The sequence below is a fragment of the Chiroxiphia lanceolata genome, chromosome 2 (assembly GCF_009829145.1).
Source record: "Chiroxiphia lanceolata isolate bChiLan1 chromosome 2, bChiLan1.pri, whole genome shotgun sequence".
Lineage (NCBI taxonomy): Eukaryota > Metazoa > Chordata > Aves > Passeriformes > Pipridae > Chiroxiphia > Chiroxiphia lanceolata.
In genome coordinates, this window is record NC_045638.1 from 97370842 (window position 1) to 97392535 (window position 21694).

The 21694-nt window shown below is 45.0% G+C and overlaps 1 protein-coding gene across 3 annotated transcripts; it reads left to right on the plus strand.

The window, feature by feature from the left end:
• The first annotated feature begins 5 nt into the window (after positions 1 to 5).
• On the plus strand, positions 6 to 20549 carry CCDC191 (coiled-coil domain containing 191). Of its 3 annotated transcripts, none has more exons than XM_032680612.1 (16): positions 6 to 63; positions 2163 to 2292; positions 3561 to 3689; positions 4224 to 4402; positions 4903 to 5126; positions 5914 to 6070; positions 7864 to 8054; positions 8789 to 9038; positions 10353 to 10807; positions 11316 to 11410; positions 12964 to 13046; positions 14452 to 14553; positions 15712 to 15855; positions 17042 to 17194; positions 17593 to 17747; positions 19242 to 20549. In XM_032680612.1, the coding sequence occupies exons 1-16, from the start codon at positions 16 to 18 to the stop codon at positions 19372 to 19374; spliced, it is 2628 nt and encodes an 875-aa protein (XP_032536503.1). In that variant the 5' UTR covers positions 6 to 15; the 3' UTR covers positions 19375 to 20549. The 3 variants fall into 3 exon arrangements, with proteins under 3 accessions (XP_032536503.1, XP_032536505.1, XP_032536506.1); XM_032680614.1 differs by having other exon boundaries at positions 17617 to 17747; XM_032680615.1 differs by lacking the exon at positions 6 to 63 and adding an exon at positions 83 to 131.
• The last annotated feature ends 1145 nt before the right edge of the window (positions 20550 to 21694 follow it).

The following is a 21694-nucleotide window of genomic DNA, read 5'->3' on the forward strand; positions in this document are numbered from 1 at the left end:
CGCCCTTCCGTTGCCATGGCCGAGCAGCGGCCGCCGCTGCTCCGCTGGCGGCGCCTCCCGGAGGTAACGGGGGCACGGCTCGGGGGGAGCGCCGGGGGCGGGATGGTCCCCTGGCATCCCGGCACGGCGGGGTCAGGGTCAGGGGTGAGGTTTCCCAAGCAGCGGCCGTGCGGTTTGACGGCGGGGGAGTTGCGGGGGGGGGGGGGGGGGGGGGGAAAGTCCGCGCAGGGCTCGAGCGAACGGCGCCAAAGTTGGCAGCGTTTAAACTTGGGTTCAGGAAGGGAGACGGGTGGTTGGAACGCTCTTGTGTTTCTTATCCTCCTGCCTAGATTTGGGGCTGGTAGCGCGGAAGAGTGGTGGAGTCGAGGTGGAGTAACTTGAGCGGTAACATTCAGAGTCGGGTTGGAAGGGGCTCTGAGCAGCCTGAGGTGGTTGAAGATCACAGAGTCATTAATGTTGGAAAAGACCTCTAAGATCATCAAGTCCAACCGTTAACCCAGCACCTCTATGTTCACCACTAAACCATGTCCCCAAGTGCCACATCTACACGGTTTTTGAACTCTTCCAGGGATGGTGACTCAAGCACTTCCCTGGGCAGCCTGTTCCTGCCTTTCAGTGAAGAGATTTTTCCTAATATCCAATCTAAATCTCCCATAGCACAACTTGAGGCTGTTCCCCCTTATCCTGTCATTTGTTTCCTGGGAGAAGAGGCCGACCCCAACTGGCTACAACCTCCTTTCAGGTAGTTGTAGAGAGTGATAAGGTCCCTCTGAGCCTTCTTTTCTCCAGGCTAAACAATCTCAGCTCCTTCAGATGCTCCTCATAGGGCTTAGCCTCCAGACCCTTCATCAGCCTTGTTGCCCTGGATATGCTCCAGCACCTCAATGCTTTCCTGAATGGAGGGGCCCAGAACTGGGCCACAGGACTAGGGATGTGGCTTCCCCAGTGCTGAATACAGAGGGACAGTCACTGCCCTGGTCCTGCTGCCCACATTATTTCTCATACAGGCCAGGATGCCATTGGCCTTCTTGGCCACCTGGGCACACTGCTGGTTCATGTTCAGCCATCTCTCAAGCAGCACCCCCAGGGCCTTTTTCACTGGGCTGCTTTCCAGCCACTCTGCCCCAAGCCTGTAGCAATGCTACAGGTTGTGACCCAAGGGCAGGAACCAGCATTTGGCCATGTTGACTTCATACCATTGGCCTCAGCCCATCGATCTAGCCTGTCCAGACCCCTTTGCAGAGCCTTTCTACCCTCGAGTAGAGCAACACTCCCATCCAACTTGGTGTTATCAAAGATGTCCCTGCCCACAGCGGGGAGGTTGGACTAGATGACCTGTAAAGGTCCCTTCCAACCCAAACTCTATGAAGAGTAAGGTGTCTTGTTGCTATGCAAAAAACTCATGGGTCAACACACAAAACTTGCTGTTGAGCAGTACTGCAGGTTGTACGGGCAAGTAATACTAGAGATTTAACCTAAAGCACCATCTCCTGCATCTACAATCACCTGACATCAAAGAAAGAGAATTCTAGGATGAACTTCCCCTTGTTTTGCTTTCTTCAGCACACCCATGCTCCCGCCCTCAGCCTGCTTCTTATGGCAGGTGTGAGCGTGCATCTGCCTCCTCAGGCAGCATCCCAGGCCTCTGGCAGCCACACAAAGGGAAGGAGTTACACAGAAGTACAGACTGTCCAAGGTACAGGTGTTGCATGTGAAAACACAGTGACATGTCAGGACCATTTACATCTCAGAGAGATGAATATTGGACAGTCTCTCAGAGTATTTGTACAGTGACCAGCCTGGCTATGACAAAAAGCTGGTATCAAATTTCATAGTTGCTGGTTGCTGGGGACTAGCTCAGCAAGTCTCCATCCAGTCCCCAGGGGCTGGGTGTTTGCATTCTCCCTGTGTGTTCTCCAACCTCTGTGACTGACACTAATTGCCAAATGAGTGTTTATTGCTTAATGACTTCTAAGTCAAACTTAGCCAGTCAATTGAGCAATTGGAGAAACATGTTTCAAAAGAAATCTATAACAGCTGTGCTATCTTATATTACATTCCCACTGATGTTTGCTATCTCTGGAGGAGAAACACAGATATGGGAAATGTCAAAATTAATCTGCAGCAATACTTAGAAATGTTTTCCTTTCTTCAGTTTAAAGAGAGTGGACCAAGCTGTCTCTGAAGCTTTTTCCCATCAAAAGTCAAGCTATCCACAGGGGCCTTGGGGTCCTGTAACAAGTTTGGAAACCATGGAACAGCTGCAAGATCATGATGAGGCCTGTGAGGAAGGTGAGCTAAAATTCTGCTTGCCACAAGCTGTCTAAAATGAACTGTTCTCTAGTCAAAAGAGTGACCCTTCCCCAAGTGACAAGTCGATTTTCTCTCTTCTTTCTGTTATCAGATATATTTCCCTGTTCGTGAGCTGGCCTGAGAGATAATAAAGGTGATTTGAAGGACAATAAACATTAGATTTATGTTTTCTTCAAAAAAACCCATCCTTTTTTAAGAAAATTTGAAAAAGGCTTTATTGCCTTAGAAATACCTGGGAGCATCTTCACTTTGCATTAGAACTGGAGATTTGGAGCAGCTGCTTCCTCCTGTCTGTTGACTGTGTGCCTTTACAGGGAATGACTCGCACTCTAGTGGCTGCTGATCCTGGCTCTTTGCCCATCCTCACCACATGGATAACTCAGGATGGCTCTGCTTCTTGGGGGGCTGCTCCTGAGTTTACAGCCCTGTATTCTGCTTCAGGAGCAGTTTGGCCACCTGTGCAGCAAGGCCAGGTGGTTTGTTGAGGCTGCAGACAGGCAGCTGTCCTTGCTTTTGAGTAGAAACTCTGAAAAAGGAATATTGTGTTTTCCCACAGAAGAGTGGAGATGCAAGTAGTCCATAGAAGAATTTTATACCCAGTTCTTTGTTAGGTATTTGAGCTCCCTGAGGAGTACCACATCCATCATGGGTGCATTCCTGTAGTGGCAGTCTTAATTCTGGGTACAGGTAGTCCCAGGTGAAGCTTGCCACCTGACAGATTTGTAATCTAGACTCACCAGTTGCTCCTCGAGCTGTGGTACTTGCAAAGGTTAACCTGTACACATGAAGCAAATGTTTGTCCAAACAGTGGTTCTTTTGTATTTAACATATGGCAACCATGGTTGTACATGCGGAAAATAGATCTAAGTGTCTGCGAGTGCAGTGGTAAAACATCTGAAAGCTATCTGAGTTATGAATTACCTCATGTGAATCCCAGCTCCTTGATAAATGCTATAATAATCACATGAGTGATCTAAATGTCCACAGAATCCTGTAGAGAAAATGAAGTGGAAAAGAGTTCATATGTGACATGCGTGACAGGCAGAAAGTTTGCCACCTTCTCTTCCTGTTCTTTTGCAGATCAAGATGAGAGCAGAACTATTAGCCTTATTTAATTTTCTGTTGCAGATCAGCTTTAAGTTATTCCCAACGTTATATAACTATTCCAGAGACAGAGTCTTGCTAGCTTACACTTATCCATATATTTTTTAAGCAAGTGAAGTCATCAGTGTCTTCCTTCATGATAGCCCAAGAGCTGCTCAGGAACTGGATGAAGTCCAAACTGCAACTGGATCTGAGTGATGGAGAAGATGAAGTTGACTCTGTCCTTCTGGAAGTGCCTTCTGCAACCCCTCCAGAGTCTGAGAAGTTTGATGGTGAGAGCACTGCAAAGCAGTTCCTGATTTCCTCTCTGAGGATGTGCTGGGGAGGGGGGCCGAGTCTCCTGGCTTGTCACACTGAGGGCTAATAGCTGTTTTGAGGCCAGGATAGTGGACTCAGTAGAAACAAGATTAGATGTGGTGATTTTTCTCCCCCAGTTATTACAGCAGCTTGCTGTAAGGCTGCACAATTGCACCTCATAAACATTCAATGTCTCCCTTTGTAAAAGAATTTTTTTTTCTTTTTTGAACGGGTATTTTTGAGGCCTGTCAAGTCTATACAGCCGTTTGAGATGCTCAGAGGCAAGGCAGTGAAAATTGAATGAAACATTGTTACTGCTCTAGCCTGTTCAATGGGAGACTGATTATGACTGGGGATAAATGGAGAGCAGTCAGTGTGTCTGTGTTCATCAGAAATGCATTCACAGTCTGGGGAAGTGATCCCTTTAATTACATTAGGCTTTGTGATCTGACACAGAGGGGTTTATTCATTTCAGACTAGCCTGAGATAATCTGAACTTCTCATTTCAGACTTGTGCAGCTATCTGGAATGTGAAATGGAAAGTTCTTCTGTCCAGAAATACCTACAGCATCTTTTGCAGAGTGAAGATGTGAACTGTGGGATAATGAAACATCTTAGACTTGAAGACATCAAAGAAAAACAAAAACTTGCAGATCCACGAATAATCATGGAGCTCAGACACAAGCAGGTGAGCAGGCAAGGCAGCGCAGTTAAAAGGAAGAAGATGGAGGGTTATAGGATTAGAGTAAATGCTCAGTGATACCTGCCCACTATTCTCTCCCAGGCTGCAGTAATCTCTGACTTGGAGGCAAATACCCAAGGATACTCTTCCACAGTTCAGCTGAAACATTACTGCATTTCCATGGGCATATAAGCCATTCAACAGTAGCTTACACAGTCATCTTCTACTATGTCTGTTCAGGTTACCCCCTTCCTGAAGACTGACAAAAAAAGCTGCCACAGCAGTTAGTTCTCAGTTTGCTCCCATCGAGTAATACTGGTTTAATGTCACTCTCTGGAATGGATTGTTTTCTGGTCTGAGAGCAGTATGTCTCCAGTCAGTGCCAGCTATGGATAGGGTTGCTTGCTTCATGTGAAAGGTGGATCGTGACCCACCCTCTCAGTGTACAATAAACCTCAAATTCTTCAGCCTTTCCTGTTTGCTTTTGTCGATGTCCTCCTTCCCAGGTGAAAGAAAACCGAATGAGGCGTCAGAAGGCATTAGAGCTTCAGAGACAAGAAGAGTCCCTGAAGAAAGCAATTCTGTCTGAGGCCAAGCTCCGAGCACAGGAGGAGGATAGAAGGAAGGCCCTGAAGGCCAAGAAGGAGGAGGAGGAGATCCAGAGGGAAATGGTGAAGCTGCGAAAGGAAATGGCTGAGAAGAGGCTCACTGTGGCAGAAGCATGGAGAATGTAAGAAGGAGAGGGAGGCAGGGAAAGAATGAAGAACACTTATCAGCTCCTTTTGTTAAATATAAGAGTAGTGGTGGTACCAAAGAAACAGCTGTTATTTCTCTTGTCAAAAACCCATCTCAAAACCTTTTAGTCCTTTGTTACCAACATCAGTGGCAGAGTTTATCACAGTGGGAAGATGGGCTAAAGGTACTGTTATCCTCCCCTCAGCCATTACCAGTATGTGCACTGAATCACAAAGTAGGAGTGTGTTTGCACCACCAAACATTCTCTCCATCAACTCCATGGCTGCATCCAGCCTTTTTAGTGTCTAATGCAGCATGGAAGCCAGTACACAGAAAAAAATAAAAGAAAAAAATAGTCTGTTGAAAGTCTAGCACTTGCAATACTTCCTCTGCTATGAGAAAATAAAGAGCATTCTTGGCTGAGAATTCTGCAGAGACAATTTTTTTCCTTTTGCTGAGCTTGGATTGTCACAGAGATGTTAGTTCTAGGGATGCCATTTATTTACTTAGGCAGCCCTGAGATCCTAAACCTTCTCATATAAGTGCTTTAGTGAAATCTTTACTGAAATGCTTTACTATTTTCTTCTGCCTGCTATATTTTGGAAATACTCAGACTGTTTAACCTCTGGGACCTCAAACCATTACAGAATCAATTTTTAAGAAGGCCAAATTAAATAATCAGCAACTTTCTAAGCTGTAGAGGTGATTCTCTTAGGACTGGCCAAAAAGATTATTAGATTGTCTATAATTGCATTAGATCTGTATGTTTGTTCACTTTCCAGGGAGGGGAAGAGACAAGAGAAAATTCAGAAGCTGTCAATGCAGGAGGTACCCGTTACTGTGTCACCACCCCTGGTCCTGAGGAAAGAAGAGCAAGAACTGGAGAAACAGAGAAAGGCTGAGGAGCTGCTGCGCAGGATTCACACCAGTAAGCAGAGAGTGAGCATCACCTCTCTTTATCTGAGACTCTGCGCTACCTGCCCTCGGCTACCATGTGCAAAACTGAAGTTAAAAGCCCTGGTTGTGTGGAATTTGTTATTTTTTCCAAGACCTCCTGATACTGGGAAAGTGGGAGAGCAGGGCAAAAAGTATCTTGTAAGGCTAGGAGCAAGAAATCCTGAAGACCAACCCCAGTGTGCCTGTGCCTCAAGTGGGACGTTTCACTTAGAGTTGCGAAAAAGATGTGTCTCTCACACATAAAGGCTTCTGCAGTCAAGGAATAGGCAGATTGTACAGGGAAGGCAGCAGAGCCTTAAGGAAGGAATTAAAAGGGGAAAGTGACAGAAAAGAGGCCTGGGAAGCATTTATTGTGTGCGTGGAAAGGCATTTTAAAGATTGCCCTGCAGGAGCAGGGAGAAGAAAGAGAAGTGCTGCAGCCTGGGATGAATTTTGAGCTGTGTCTCCAGCAGTTGAAGCATGTCAGCACATCCACAGTAATGGGTTCCTCAGGGATCCACTCCTGCTGGGTGCAGTAGAATATTCTGTGTTATTGCAACAGCTCTTTTAATAATTCCCAGTAGGAACCTCTTTCTTTTACTTTCATTATTCTGATACCATGGTCAGCTCTGGGTTAAACACGGTGTATCAGATACTTGCAATTAAAGAGTGATCTCCTTGTACCGAATAATTTTATATGGGCAGTCTCAGCAAAGGGAATAAAGTTCCTGAGTGCAGGTATGAATGCTCTCCATCACATAATGTTTTTAATTAATAGAGCAGTCAAAACCATTAGTGTCTGCATATCTATATCTAGATTTTTTTTTAACAGAAGAATCCCATAGCTTTTATGGTGATTCTCCTCATGGCTCACTCCATCAGCCCATCTGCTGGATTTGAGCTTGGCTGCTGTTAAGCAGTACACCGCCTCTTTCCAGCACAGTCTAAGCTGTGAAGATAAGCCTGAATGAAACCACAGAACAATTTAGGACTGGAGGAATGTGAGAAGCCACAGCTTAGCTGAGCTAAGCAATGGTGACACTTTGATTACTTTCCCAAAGCAGAAAGAATGGCTAAGGCACTGACTTTTTGTAAGTCTCCATTTGAAGATTTCAGTGAGTGAGAGGAACGCAATTAGCACAAGGCACTACGACAAAAGGGGAACAGCAGAGTCCTGTGAGTTTACCCACTTGGAGGATCAAAATGAACAGTGTCTGCAGTGACAGGGCTAGAATTATGGGGTAGATTAGATAGCAAATTGCTGTTCTGTACAATGTAAATCACTCCCAAAGGCAGCGAGTCTAATTACACAATAGGGGAAAGGTTTGGCTTCCTACTGGAACAAGGATGAGCTGAGGCCGTGCCACAAATGCACTCTAGGAAGTGTCTTGATTTTTGTCTAAGTTAAAAAAAAATTTTTAAAAAGCAACACTTCTTCACAGAAGCATTCTTAGCTGTAGCATCTTAGACATTTTCTAGATTTTGAAACATCTTCCCAGTCTCTAGAAATTCTATATTCCTCACCCATTTTATTCCTTTGCACTTGGTGAACTAAGTGCATTTCACTCCAAAGCATAGAGACACATATGTCTTTCTAGACCCTTTCTGCTTTTTGTAGAAGACCTGCACATGCTCTGCATTACTTTTTTTTTTACCCTCAAGGTAATTGTTGAAAGTGAAGATTCCAAAAAGAATCTCGAAAAGGAAAAGTCAGATAAGGGGAAGGGCGGATAGGATCAGCATTTGTGTGACTGGCTGTATCTTGCTCATTGGTTTTCTGAAACTCTCCCATGCAGTGCCTGCAACGACATTTCTCTGCTTGGCTGAAAGTCATTCTGGAGCAGAGAATCAAAATGGGAAAAGCAAGAGCCCTTGCTGATTGGAGATGCCAACTGAAGGCCCTGCGAGCCTGGAGAAATTATACTTGGGCCCAGAAAGTAGAGCAGGAGACACAGCAACTGGAAGTTCATCTCCAAGATCAAAACAGGTAATGACCCTATACTGTGGAATTCCTCCTACTGCAGCAGTATTTGGGCAGAGCAGTGATCAGGGACTGTAAAAGGAGCTTGTCAGTTAGCCAGCAGGAGGGAAACAGCAGCTTTTGGAGAAAATTGCTACATTGCCTGCAGTCTGCCAGAGGCGTTGTGGCACAGATGAAAAGGAGGACAGATATAAACAAGAGCTTTAGCCCTTTCCAACAAGCCTGTGTCTCATTCTCTCTGTAGGTATTTTTCCTGGAAATCTCACCCTGGCTTGCTCTGGACTCTGGAGAATATGAGTTGCCAAATTTATTCCTGATTAATATATTTATTTGCCATTTCAGTAGTAGTATAGCAACAATCATTTTGGATAGTGCCTTTCATTAAGGAGGCTGTTGGATGAATTCCCTATCATCCAGAGAAAATTTTGCTGTTGCAGGTGTCTGGCAGGCTTCAGTGGTGAGACACTGTCACTTCCTCTACGCTGGCCAGAGAACACGATACCTCTTTTGCAACTATCCTACAGCCCAGGATTGGCATAGGAATGGCAAGATGTGAACTAGGGAAACTTAACTCAAAATAGCAGGCAGCCTTTCTGCCCTCCCACTCCCTCCTTGGAGGAAGTCTGTACAGCTTCAGAGGGCCTTCAGAGTTAAGCAACAAAAAGACTCAGGAAATTATGGGGCTTTGTGCCTGGGCAGAAGCCTTTCTCCTGTCATAACACAAGCTCTTCCTCATTCAGGAAGAACCAACTGGCTGCAGAGCATAACCAGCAGCGTCTCCTGCGCTGCTGCTTCGTGGCCTGGCAGCGCTGGAGCCGAGCAGAGACGGAAAGGCGAGAGCTGCAGATCAAGAGGGAGGAGACGAAGAGAAAGATGGCACAGCTGCTGGAGGCTGTGTCACAGGGGAAGGGTGGTCTGCACAGGCCACTGGAGGTTAACCAGCCTGGGACAGCAGAAGTAATCCTTCATCAAGATTTGCAGCAAGACAAGGTAAATCCTTCCCACGTAGTTTTGTCTGTTGGCATCGCAGAACTCTTACAAAGTACTTCTTTTGTGCAGTCTGAAATAAAGAGCACGTTGTCCCAGAGCAAGGCTTCTTTCCCAGGGCAACACCCAAATACCTGCCTGCAACTGTTCAGGAGAGAAGTCTAAAAATCAAAGGCAGATGTGAAGGACAATGGATGAGCTTTAAAAATAATCTCTAGTGCTGCCACAGAACAGCCCTTCATGTACTGTGAGTTGCAATGAGCATCCCACCCCCAGATCACTTTTACTGGGAGATTAGTTACATCTTTGATGGCAGCTTAGACTTAAAAAGAGTAACTTGACTGCATGACGAGAATTTTTTTCATGCCAGTGCAGATGTCTGGCATTTAAGTGTGGGGAAAAAAAAAAAAGGTTGTCACTGGCTGTTTTAGGATAATGCACATCACAAGGAGGTAGGAGAGAAGAATCAGAGGTTGCTTCCTTAAATTGTCATTTGTCAGGTTGGATCCTGACCTTTCTTTCTGTCTCTAAAACTTGTACTACAGCAGTATCCCAATCTCAGCATGAGAGCTCACATACACATATTTCATGTGAAGCTTTTCATTTGCGTAAGCGTCAGCAAAAGTTGATTTCCTTCAGTGCTTATATTGTCCTAGTAGGCCCGTTTTTCTTTTGATAAAATTTGTGCTGGAAGAATGGGACTGAATTTGGGGTTTGACCTAGGAACCAGAAAGCAGACATTATATCTGATGCCACTTCAGAGAATGACGTGTCAGAAAAGCCTCAGCCTCATTCCCCACTGTGCATCTGTTTCATGGTATTATTTATCAAGGCTGGAGAAGAGGCATGAGGAAGCAGCACTGTGTAGACTTCTCTTGCATTTGAAAAGGGACCATTCAGTCATGTATATCACTTCAACAACTGTTTGTCCCTTTATTCTCCATCTGAGCGCTGAGTGGAAGCAACACAGTACAAAAAGGAGTGTGCTAGTCCCCCCAGAAATAAGCTGTCCTAAGATGTGCTCCCTAGCAAAATATTCAGGATATATTCCTGCCAAAGCTCTTGCCTGATCAAGATTTCTTCCTCCCAGTGAAATGGCACAGAGCTCCTTAACAGTTCTTTCCCACAGCCTCCCATTTTGTGCATAATGGGGCCCCTCTGGCCTGACTAGGAACTGAATAAAGATTGCACAGCTGAGATTACCCTACTTCTCAGGCATCTCACTAGATTTGCATTTAAAAAACCACTGTATAGTAAGGGCAGAAGAGTGCTTGGTTTCAATCAATGCCAAATTTTCCTCCTTTTTTTTTTCCCCAGCCAACTGAAACTTGCAACATACAGAAAGAGCCTGATCAGACCAGAGACCACTCTTGTTGGGATACTGTTCATACATCTAATTTCTGCAGAAAACACAAATTTGTCTGGGAGATTACTGTAAAACATGCAGCCTTGAGTGTCCAGGACCAGGCTGTGTATAGGAATCAAGTAGCTACTGTCCTCCAGCCGTTTCAGGCACTTGGTCCAAAGACATCTCCTGCTTATGGAAGCCGCTTTGAGCACCGTCACGCCTTCCAGCAACGTCTGATTGAGGAGCAGAGGCAGCAGCTTCAGAAACAGCAAGAGCTGATCCTTAAGCTGCAGGAAAATCAGAGGCTGAACAGAGATAAGGAAGAGGTAGCACAAGCTACAGCTGTAACCCAGCTGATTGACAATTCTGTTTCTCAAACCAGAGAGGAAAAACAATCGAGATGCAAGCATACAATCCCTTTGAGGTATGTGCCCTCAATAAATCAGGGTCAGTTACTCAGTATGTCTCATTCTCACTCAAGTTGAGCCAGAATGTGCCAGGCACATTTCAGTCATAGAAGTGCTATCTGCTCTTCCTCTCAGCTGTGTTTTAACCTCAAGGATAGTATCAGGCTAGCCATAGTTCTCTGTCCTTCTCCGTTTTTTGCAATGGCTTGACACCCCGTGATCCATACAGGATCCACTTAGAAATAGCAACACCAATGTCACACATAGTAGCAGCAGGGATTTATTTTAGTTAGGAAAAAAGAGAACATCATCCTCAGTATTTCAGAACATACAGCAGCCCTGGAACTCAGTTCCTTTACAAGGATGCATCATTAATCCCATTTCAAGCAGAAGAAAGGTATATCAGGGATTCAGAATGAAAATGCAGCAAAATGGAGAACAGAAACTACAAGGCCATAGGTGGTAGGTGTGAAACATCATTTGACCACATTCATTGATGAATTTCTTAACTCTTTCCTTTCATAGTTCACCTGATTCTCATGGGCCAGAAAACACAGGGGTAGCAATGCAAGACAAGAGGCCCTCCAACCAGCTGACCTCAGCTCATCCAATACTGAAAGGTATTGTTCTAGATAGCAAAAACCATTTGTGATTGCTTTTCTCAACAGTTTGTCTCAAAATGTCTCTCTTCCTTTGCCTCAGCTTTGCTGGTTGATGGTAGTATGTAAGTAAAACTCAGCACACTCTTTCCCAGCCTGACCAGTGCTGTGAGAGGGTGAGCTGTTTTCATGCCCACGTCATGTAAAACATGGGTCACTGCAAGACCCTTACATCCACACTTAGTACACTGTTGTAGCAGTTACTCCAAACACTTGTAATCATTTCTGGTGTGACAAGACCCAGAGAGAGGAGCTCTACAGGTTTTTTTGCCATCAGTCTCCCTTCATTACACATCCAAGAGATGCTTAAACTCACCAGTCATTTTCATCTGACTTTGACAGAGGTGTTGAGATTTCAAAGAGAATTAAGTACCTACCCAAGGTTTTCGGAGACAACAGTAGCCAGGCTGGGGAAGGTGGTTCAGATCCCTTCCTTTTGTGAGATATCTCCCTTTCTCTGGCCACACTGGAACAGCACTTACACAATAAACACTAGTTATCATGGTCAGCATTAAAGGTTGTCTGGAACATGACTATTGTGATATTTTAACAGTTTTGGGATCATCAGAGTTTGGTATTAGAAGTTGAGTTTGGCATTAGAAGTTGCCTTTCTTTGCCTGTGTTGAGCTCCAATGCTACCTAGTCCAAGCCATCACTCACTCTGATTTGCCTGAACTCTGTACACCTGTACAGAGTGTGTACACAGTGTACTGTGTACACACTCTGTACGCAGTAAGAGCCCTCAAGTGCTTTTGTCTAAAGATTCCCAAAACTTCAGTGAATAAGTTACCACTGGATGATTTTTCTTGGCAGAGGATCCTGTGACAACTGAAGGAGAAAAGACTGTGGGGAAACCTATTGTGTTCAAAACACTTTGATGCCCCCAGTTATCGATTTCTCCAGCCTGTGCTTTGTGACTGCAGAGGAAGCAAGCACAGGTTCCCAACTCCACTGTGTGTTCTGAGTGGTCAGATCAGCACTGTAACACCTTTGCTGATGGCCAGGAAGATCATTGCATTGCAATTTATCTCCCAAAAGAAGCATTAAGCAGTAGTTTCTCACTAGCAGGACCAAATACCCCTATGTCACTGTGACAAGGATGTTTTCTGTCTTGAAATTGCTCTTTAAATAAGCAGTTAGAGCTTCCTGGAGACCTCACAGCAATCACTGCTAAATCATGTGCCCTGAGCCTCAGCCCTCAATCAGGAAAGACAGGGACAAACTCTTTGAACACAGCTTATTTCATAACTGAGCCTCATGGCTGTGACTGTCAACCAAGGAGGGTGGAGTGAATGTAATTGCAGTAGTCCTGAGTCATCTCATAAGCATTTATAAGTTCCTTGTTCGTGACACTGCCAGCCTTAAGAGGCAGCGGAAGGCAAGTCCCTTTGTGCAGGCAGTGCCAGGGCAGTGCGGGCCTGGCAGTAGAGTGATGTGGTTATCCTTGTGCACCAAACTTCTGCCATTGTCCCATAGCTTATTTTCACTAAGCCTTATGTCCTCTGTTTCTGTAGGGATGGAGGAGAGAGCAATTCAGCGGGCAGAACAGAGGAGGAAACTAGAGGAAGCCAAACAAAGAAGAGCAGAGGAAAAACTGGTAAGGGAAGCGGAAAAAGAAATACAGTATCTTTCACACCATTCCAGTTACCAGAAATGCTGATTTAACCCCAGAGTCAGTGACCAAGAAAAAGCCCTTTATCCAAAGGAGGAGTTTTTTAATTTGTGAGAAAGCAGATGTCCATCACACATCGAAAGAAGTAGTTATTGCTGGTTTTGCATATGGCAATGAACATGCTGTATCATGAGCAGACACTTCATATTGAAGTTGCAGTTCTAGAAGCAGCCTCCCTTACCACCCCCAACACTTTTTTCACACCTACCCATGACCATAGCTTGTCTTTGCTGAGAATTGTGTGAATAAGTGTGAAAGTGCATGCAGAGATCCACTTGATGGGACCTGGCAGTGGCAGGTTTCCCCTCCCTACCTTTCCTGTCTGGTCATGTGCAGCTTGAGGACATGCAGTCTCTAGTAAAAGTCATCTTTCTACCAAATCTCTGTTGAAAAGAGAAGATATTGACAATGTTTGCATAGTTAATAAACAAATTCTGTGATACACATCCAATAAAGGAGCCTTCTTAGCTTCAGGGTATTAAGGTGTTACTGAAAACAGTGCTAGTAAGTTGCATTAGGATTAGAAAGCTTATAACTGGGATCCTAAACCAACAGGCATTTCCTCTTTCTCCAAGCAAAATATATTCACATACATAGGAGGCTGAAACGAGCCTTACAGAACACTTTAACCGTAAAGCGGACAGACAACTTCAGGTTAGGTTTTCTCAGCTGCAGGTGCCACAATTGTAGGGATCAGAAAGCAAGCACAGTCATGGTAATCCTGCATGATGGTTGGTTTGGGTTTTAGGCCTTTGATGTGTACACCAAGAGCAGAAGCTTTGTGAAATGAGAGAAGAGTGTGGTTTGCAAGGAGAAGAGATAAATACTCAGAGAAGAATATTGTGCCAAATATGATAGTACTGAAGCAAGACAACTTTGATTTTCAGTGTTTGGGGAAAGAAATATTTGGGTACCTGTAATGCTGCTTTGCATGTAGAAATGAAGCTTGAGAACAGAGCCCAGGGATTCAGAACTGACTTCAGTGATCAAGTTACCAATTAATGACGTGGTGTATGGTTTACATTTTTTTAGGGGAAGAGTGGACAAATACTATAACTTAGGGCAAAGAAAGATAAAGATATATATAGGAAGTAGAAAGATAGATAGACAGATAGATAGATATAGGTAGTAAAAAGAACAGTCCCTCCTTCTTTTCCTGTCCGCAGTTCGTTGTTGAGCACAGATCATGTTTAATATGTGACAAAGTCTGCTTCTTTCTGAAGTTTCAGGTGCTGGGCAATACTAGAGGAATACTAGGGAAGTGTAGAGGTCTGTGTTCACCGTAAAGGTCATATGAATCAAATGAAATTTCATCTTTCTCCATTTTAAGGCCCAGCTGAAGGCTGAAGAGGAAGTGCAACAGAGGAAGAAGGCCGAGGAAAAGGAAGCTCTGCGGGAAAAACGACGGGAGGAGAGAAGGCAGCAGAAGCTGGTAACCAAACACCTCACTTGTTTCTCTCTCTTTAGCAGGGATAGGGAAGAGCCATTACCCACTAGTTCTTGGTCAGCAGCCAGAGTAACGTGATATGAAGGTCTTCATTAGTAGAGCAGAGTTCCACACAGAACTCAGAGAGGGTAGAGCACAGCACCTACTCTACAGACTCACCACCTTCCCCCTTTTTGACAACATTAGGGGAAGGGCTGTGTATTAAACACTCTAGGAAGTACCATAATGTCTGTCTCAAAAGCAGGACTAGAGGCCCCAGTGGGTGGACATTCTGTGCTGAGATACAGCCACATCAGCCTCCACAGGGGCAGCATGTTCAGTCTGCTTTCAGACTGCTCCTTTCACTTGTGTTCCCCATCCAGTGCACACAATGATACCAGTCACTAATACACAATTTAAAAGTAAACAAGCCTGACAATTATATTAAGGGCAACTTTCCACCTGAAGAATAGAACCATCCTCTCATTGGGGCTAGCCTAGGAATAGCTGCACTTCATTACTGTTACTTGGAATGAGCTGTCCTAATAACTCAAATAGCACATTTAAAATCCTATAGGAATTTGACCTGCAACTACTGTTCTACTTGGTTTGAGTGTTTTAGAATGTTTGACCTAAATCCCTAAGTATCAGTCAAAAGTAATATTATATAGTTAGACAATACCCACATCCTTCCCCTACAATATAGGCTAGATTAAGTGGTAAGGTCCATGCATAAACTCAGAATCATTTTTGGACACGTTTTCCATCTAGTTTTATAAGCACAGAAAGCTGCACTCCCCAAACTCACTAAATCAGCCTGCCCCACATGGATGGAGGTCCATAAAAGGAGGTTCCTGCTACATCAGCCCTCCTGGTAGCCATAGATGACATGTCTGCTACAGTAGTACCCAACTGCAGTGCTGATACATGGCCCAATGAAGTGTTCAGAAACACCATCATCTCCCAGGAGAATTTTCAAGACAGTTTGCTTTCAAACACAGGTTCTAGTACATGGGGTCATCTCTGGTCTGCACTCCTAAAGATGATGCAGATCCCCATTTCCTGTCAGGTCAGAACCTCCAGCTCCAATATGATAATCTATTGTAATTGCTTAACATCCTCTTCATCCTGAGGGAATTAAAACTACTGCTTTTTGTATTGCAGAAAGAACTGGAGAAGCAGAGGAGGCTGGAGAAAGAGCAACAGCTCCAGAAAAAGGCTAAAGATCACTATGAGAAGGTCCTGCTCAGAAAGCTGGGAATAGTGCCATGGAAAAGGCTGAGGGAGCAAGCCAAGGAAAACCTGGTGGTAAGTGCTAAGGATAAAGGAAATGACTGGTGCCACGGAAGGAACGGAAAAAGTGCTGTTTCCTAGATGCAGCACTTAGCAGAAGCCTTAATAGGCTTTTAAACTGGGTAGAGACGGAAAAAGCAAAAATTCTCCCTGCACACCCTGCCCTATATTAGCTCTTTAAATCAGCCCATCTGACAATAATCATGAGAAGTCATCAAGTCCCACAAGGGTGGCATCCTCATTTATAGCTCATTAAACAGGAACCAAAAGGACAGAGAAAGGAAAGCATTTCAATCTATTGAGAAGTCATCTTTTGTTAGCCTCCACTTGTCTGCAGTACTAACTGCCATGTGATTTGATGCCAATAATGCAGGGTAAGTTAGTGTGATATGGCCAAAAAATTAAATTGAAGTTATATGACATGAGCCTGTCAGTTCTGTTACTCCACAGCAAAGCTAATCAGTAAGACACCACCAAGCCACTGTAGTTAGTTGTTGACCCCAGCCTATCATTAGGGCTTTCTTTCCCTGTCTCTGGAGTTGCTGCTGGTGCAGAGTTGGCCACTGCTAGTGGCAGGACACTACAGGTGATGATCCAGCAATCTATTCTATCTTGTCCATATCCTTCAGTGCAGAACAGTTCTGAGACCTTGATGCACGAACATTGCAAATAAAACATTTCTGTACGTGACTGGATTGACGTGCCTTACCAGAGGTACACTAACACTCAGCCATATCCTGAAGATTTAGCCAGAGCCCAGGGCTAAGCTGGCAAGCGTCCATTGAAGTCACTGGAACTGGAGCTACTCACAGTAGTTCACCAAATGCACACAGGCCTCCAGCTGGGAAGAAGCAGAGGGATACAAGCTGCTCCATATGTCCACCCTGCTGGTCAGCATTATGGACAGGGTTGGCCTAAACTGCTACAGGCCCTGCCTCTGCTCCATTTACAATACGTTAAACTGAGCATCTAATTCAAAAGGATATTCTCTAGAAGTGACAGCAGTGGCCTGATAGACTGGATTTGTTCCTTATGCTGACCCCTCTTTGTGTGGGGGGGTTATTCCAGCTGTCAGACATCTGCATTTTGGGGGCCCCAAAAAGCTGAGGTGATTTTCTAGTGCATCTGGTTTTCTGTAGCTTTATACTTACGTAGTCAGTAGTCCAAGTAACCAGCTGCTGTCTCTGCTGTCTTCACTCAGGTGGCACAAAGGCACCACTGTTTGGGCCTGCAGAGGAAATGCCTGATGACTTGGCTTCAGGACACCCAGCAGAGTCTCATGGAGAAGATGTCTCAGGCTGAGGACTTCTATTCCCATATGCTACTGAGATGGGGCTTCAGGAACTGGCTAAAGGTTGGCCTGCACCACAGTGGAGAAATGATACCAAGAGAGCTGGCTGCTGCCACAGTTTCCCCTCACCACACCCTCCTCACTTCACACACCTATAGTACAACTTTTGCTGAGTTATACTGTCTCCATTCCAGCAACATATTCCCTTCTCTAGAGATCATCTTTCAGCTTTTCACTCTCCATCATTCTCTTCCACCCAGAATTTTCTCCTACACACTACTCCTCCACCTTTGCACTCTCTCACCCTGCTGATTTTCCTCCTCTCCTGTGCCCACAGCTCTTCACTGCCACAGTCTCACCACTGCTGTGTCTCTGTTTATTGGGCCTGAGGTTGGGAGAGAGAGGAGGGGAAAAAAAAAGAAGCTATTCTTACCTGTTTCTCTGTCGTCCTCCTTCCCTAGTACAAGGATTATCTCTCCACTCAGGAGGAGAGAGCAAGTACCTTCCATGCAGCCTGCCTCATGAGGAAGTACTTGCGGGCATGGCTTGATCTTATCATGGAGGAAAAAAGAACATTATGGGAGAAGCTGAAGATTGCTACTGAACACAGTAACAAGTAAGCATACACCCTCAGCAGCAGTTCTTTTTACTTAGGTTTAATATACCAATGGACTATTTTAGGGATTACTTTTGACAGGTCAGTAATCTGCTCCCCAAGAGCACATGAAACAGGTTCTATACTGCTGGTATTTTGCTTCTGTAATATGGACAAACATCAGCAGAGGTTTATGCTAAGTTTCCATGCAGCCTGGAAAAGAAAATGTAGTGGTACCCTTCACAGGACTTTTAAATCTGCTGAAAGAGAATACAGTGAAAGCAGATAAGTAGCTGAAATTTCTAAGCTGATTAACAGATCTGACCATGCAGCTTCTGCTAAAAGCTGCCTTAGAAAAATCTTTAAGTACAATTATAGCAAGCCAAACGATTGTGTAGGAATTACATAGTACTGTTTTGTCCACAGCAGATGATTTAGTTCACAAATCCAAAGTTGATCAACTATAAATCCGACTTAAGGAGTCTTTCAATTTGTGCTGTCGTCAGCCTGACTTGGCAGTGAGAACTAAAACAGATAGTTCTACCAGTCATGACTGGAGTTGGACACACCCAGTCCATTCCTTGTCCCATAAAATGCATTTTAACAGGAAGAAAAAGCTATTGTCAAAGTTCAGCAGAAAACTGAAGCATGTTCACCTGCCTCACTATGAAAGCATGTTAGCTGCATGCAGTCATGAATAAGCTGTGTCTGTACATAGCCCAAACAGGATCTGCAGCACCTTGGAAGAAAAATTAAATTAAATTCACCTCTTATGTAGTAAAGCAAACCTGTTCTAGCTTGCTGTGTCAGTAAGATCCGAACAGTGCATGATTTAACATTAACAAGCCAGCAAACTGGAGGAACCAGGAGAAATTCAGATGCAGGAAGAGACTGGGTTCATTCTACATATGACCTCCTATTAGGAGTGTAATCACCTGTTGTTCCTCATTACCTCTTCCTCCACTCACTGGTAAAAGGCAGTTCAGACATTGTCATAGCAAACTATTCTTTAGACAGGACTGTTATTCCCTATCACCCAGGGAATGGGAAGCCAGGGCAGGGCATCTTTGGTGGGGTGATTAAAATCAGGTAAGAATTGGAACCCAGCTGCCTATACTCCCAAAGGGTTGGTCTGGACCAAATGAGCCTGTATTTTTCCTGGAGAAACTTCTTGCAGAGGCTCTGTTTATTCTTCTAGAAACACCTTTCCTGTTCAGAGTGCTAAGCCAACAGCAGCTAATGAATTCTGTTGGAGGGAGGAGCAAAATTCTTGGTGGAGAGGAGTAGAAAAGGGCAATGTGTTATTTTTCCCCAGCACAACTGACGTATCAATGGAGCGATCTGCACCTAGATGCTTAACATGTCACAGCCCTGGCTAACAGCAGAAGGACTATATCCTACAGCTGTTTTAGGGGAGTTCCCCCCTCAAATAGAAGTCATCTTTTTATTACCTGTTGGGTTTTGTACACATCTGCATATTGTCACTTTGTTCCTTTTGTCTCTAATTTCTTTAAGGAGACTTATACTGAATGCATTCAAGGCATGGAGGCAGTACCGATTGCTGATGAAAAAGGAAAGGGAGAGAGAAGAAAGGAGAAACCAGCTACGGAGGAGAGTAGCTGAAATTCTCCCCAACTTCCAAACCTGACAAAAGAGAGTCAAAGGAGATGGAAGGGAGACAAACGACCAGTTCTGTTCAATGCTATCTCCCTGCTGACTGACACAAGTCCAAGGAGAAGGCCTGCCAAGTGACAGCCAAAGAAAGCTCCCTGCAATCACTGTTGTTGTAAACTAAGCATATATGGAAGCTTATCTGACAGTTTCACTTTGCACTTCCTGGGGTCATTCCCCACAAGCTCCTCATGTAAAGCCTCTGTAAGGGTGTCTTGGCTGGCGGCTGTGAAGCCTAGGTAACCAAAGTCTAGCACGGGGTGTGTTTGAGGCCAAGGCCATTTCCACACACAGGGCTGCGGCACTAACAGGAGTCCTCCGGCAAAGGAAGCACAGGACTGAACTGCACCACTTTTTCCTTAAGCAGTAACTTGGTGCATTTCTGGTGCATTTCTGGTGCATTTCTGTAAGTGAGAGCTCACTCAGAGAGCAGACAGACCTGACTGTCAGCTGACCCCCAGCCACTGCTGCAAACTTGGCCACCCAGAGCACAGTTTCAGGCTAACTGTGCCACAAAAGTTTGGATGGGAGGAGGAGATGGAAGAGCTGTTTATGCAAACCACATTTGCTAATGATCCAGATCATTGCATGGCATATGGATAATCTAAAATCTGGATTCTTTTTTGAGGGACTACCTTGCTGGCCAGTTCACAAGCACAGTGCTTTGACTGTGGTGGCAAGTGGCGATTACAAGTTTATGAGCCTCATTGTCTGGTAATTTAAACACTTCTCAAACTGTTTAACTGTAGTATTTCAGGGTGTATTGTGCAAGTCTGTCTGGGATGTTTCACTTGATCCAGTACTTCAAAGAAAAAAAGACAAAAATCCAAGAAAAAGGCAGATGTGTTTTTTATATAAGCTAAAGCTGACATCATTAAAATGAAGGTTTCTTACTTAACCTGAACCTGCAGCATAATGCAGACAGTGTAATGCCATTAAGATACAGAATGTCTTAGCAACAGCATAAGGGCAGGAAGATGGAATCATTTCCCCCTCATAAGATAGGCAAAGCTCTCTCCAAAAGCATTTGGCAGTAGAGGAAGCACTTGAGTAACACCAGGAAGAGAAGACAACAGTCTACTGTTATGTTGTATCAGATCATTTGTAAAACCCGTATAAGCACTGAAAGTTTCCAATAAACCCAAATCTGAAATGAACACAACTGAGCTGGTGGTGCAGATTCTGTGTCAGAAGTTGGCTGATGAATTGCTCTAGACAGAAGTCCAGGGTCAGGAACCTAGACCAGCACTAAGCACTGCAGATAAAGATGACCTGCGTAGGATAGGTCAGGTGCCCAAGTGCAGCAACAGGCTCCAGAGCTTTAGCTTTGGGAATCTGTCCACGTGGAGAGCTCACAGGGATGTGGCCAGAGACCCTCCCTGCCCACACATGCCAGGCTGTCAAGCAGGCTCTTGGTGCAGGTCTGAAAACAACTGTCACTCCCAGGTTCTCTCCCACATCCATCCTCTACAACACGTGAATGTTTACCGTCTCCTAAAGGCTCTTTACAAACCTGATCACCAGCAGGTCAGACGAGCACATTATCCAAGTGCAGAGAGCTGAAGGTGCCTGCGTGGAGTGTGGGCGAGTACAGACCATCTGGCTACATTCAAAGGCAGATTGTGAGAGGAAGTGACAAGCTGAGAGAGGGCTGAATAACTCGTCTTGCAGTGAGGAACAGGCACTGCAGAAGGGTAGTGTTTTTCTCCCTGAGCCAAACAGGCAGGGAGAAGCAGAGCTGGGGGCTGAGCTACCCAAATAATGCCCCAGTGCAGCCAGCAGATACACTTGGTGCTAACAGCAGCACACTGTGGCAGCACAGCAACAGCAATCCACTTTCTCTTAGTACAATCCTCCCCTTTGGAAGCCTCTGCCACGTAGAGCCTAACAAGCTCCTGGAATACCTCTGAGCCAGCCCTTATGCTCCCATTTTACTGGTGGCCTTTTCCCAAGCTCACTTCCTCCTTAGTGAGGCTTGACAACAAACACAGCAAAGAAAGTCTCCATCCCACCTTCCATCCGGATTCACGGCGTAAGCAGGATAGTGACCCAGAGGACAAAAGGCATCACATCCTTCTTCAGCTGGAGGAGGGAAGGCAGCATTACAGAGAGCTGGAGACAGGACACCTGCAGCTGTAAGGGAGTATGGAGTAGTAGAGTAGATGGACCCACATGCTGCCTGGTCTGGACTCCAGCAACAGGCTGAGCAGGGTTGAATCTACATCTCTCACAGCTAAAAGGGTACCCCAAACCATTGGCTACTCAGGGGCGCATCCAGTCTTCTAAACTGCAGATTC

Coding starts and splice junctions, on each gene's coding strand:
- CCDC191 (XM_032680612.1), top strand. CDS start 16: ATGGCCGAGCAGCGGCCGCCGCTGCTCCGCTGGCGGCGCCTCCCGGAG. Junction 2,293..3,560: donor TGATGAGGCCTGTGAGGAAG/GTGAGCTAAAAT, acceptor CCTTCATGATAG/CCCAAGAGCTGCTCAGGAAC. Junction 10,808..11,315: donor AAGCATACAATCCCTTTGAG/GTATGTGCCCTC, acceptor TTCCTTTCATAG/TTCACCTGATTCTCATGGGC.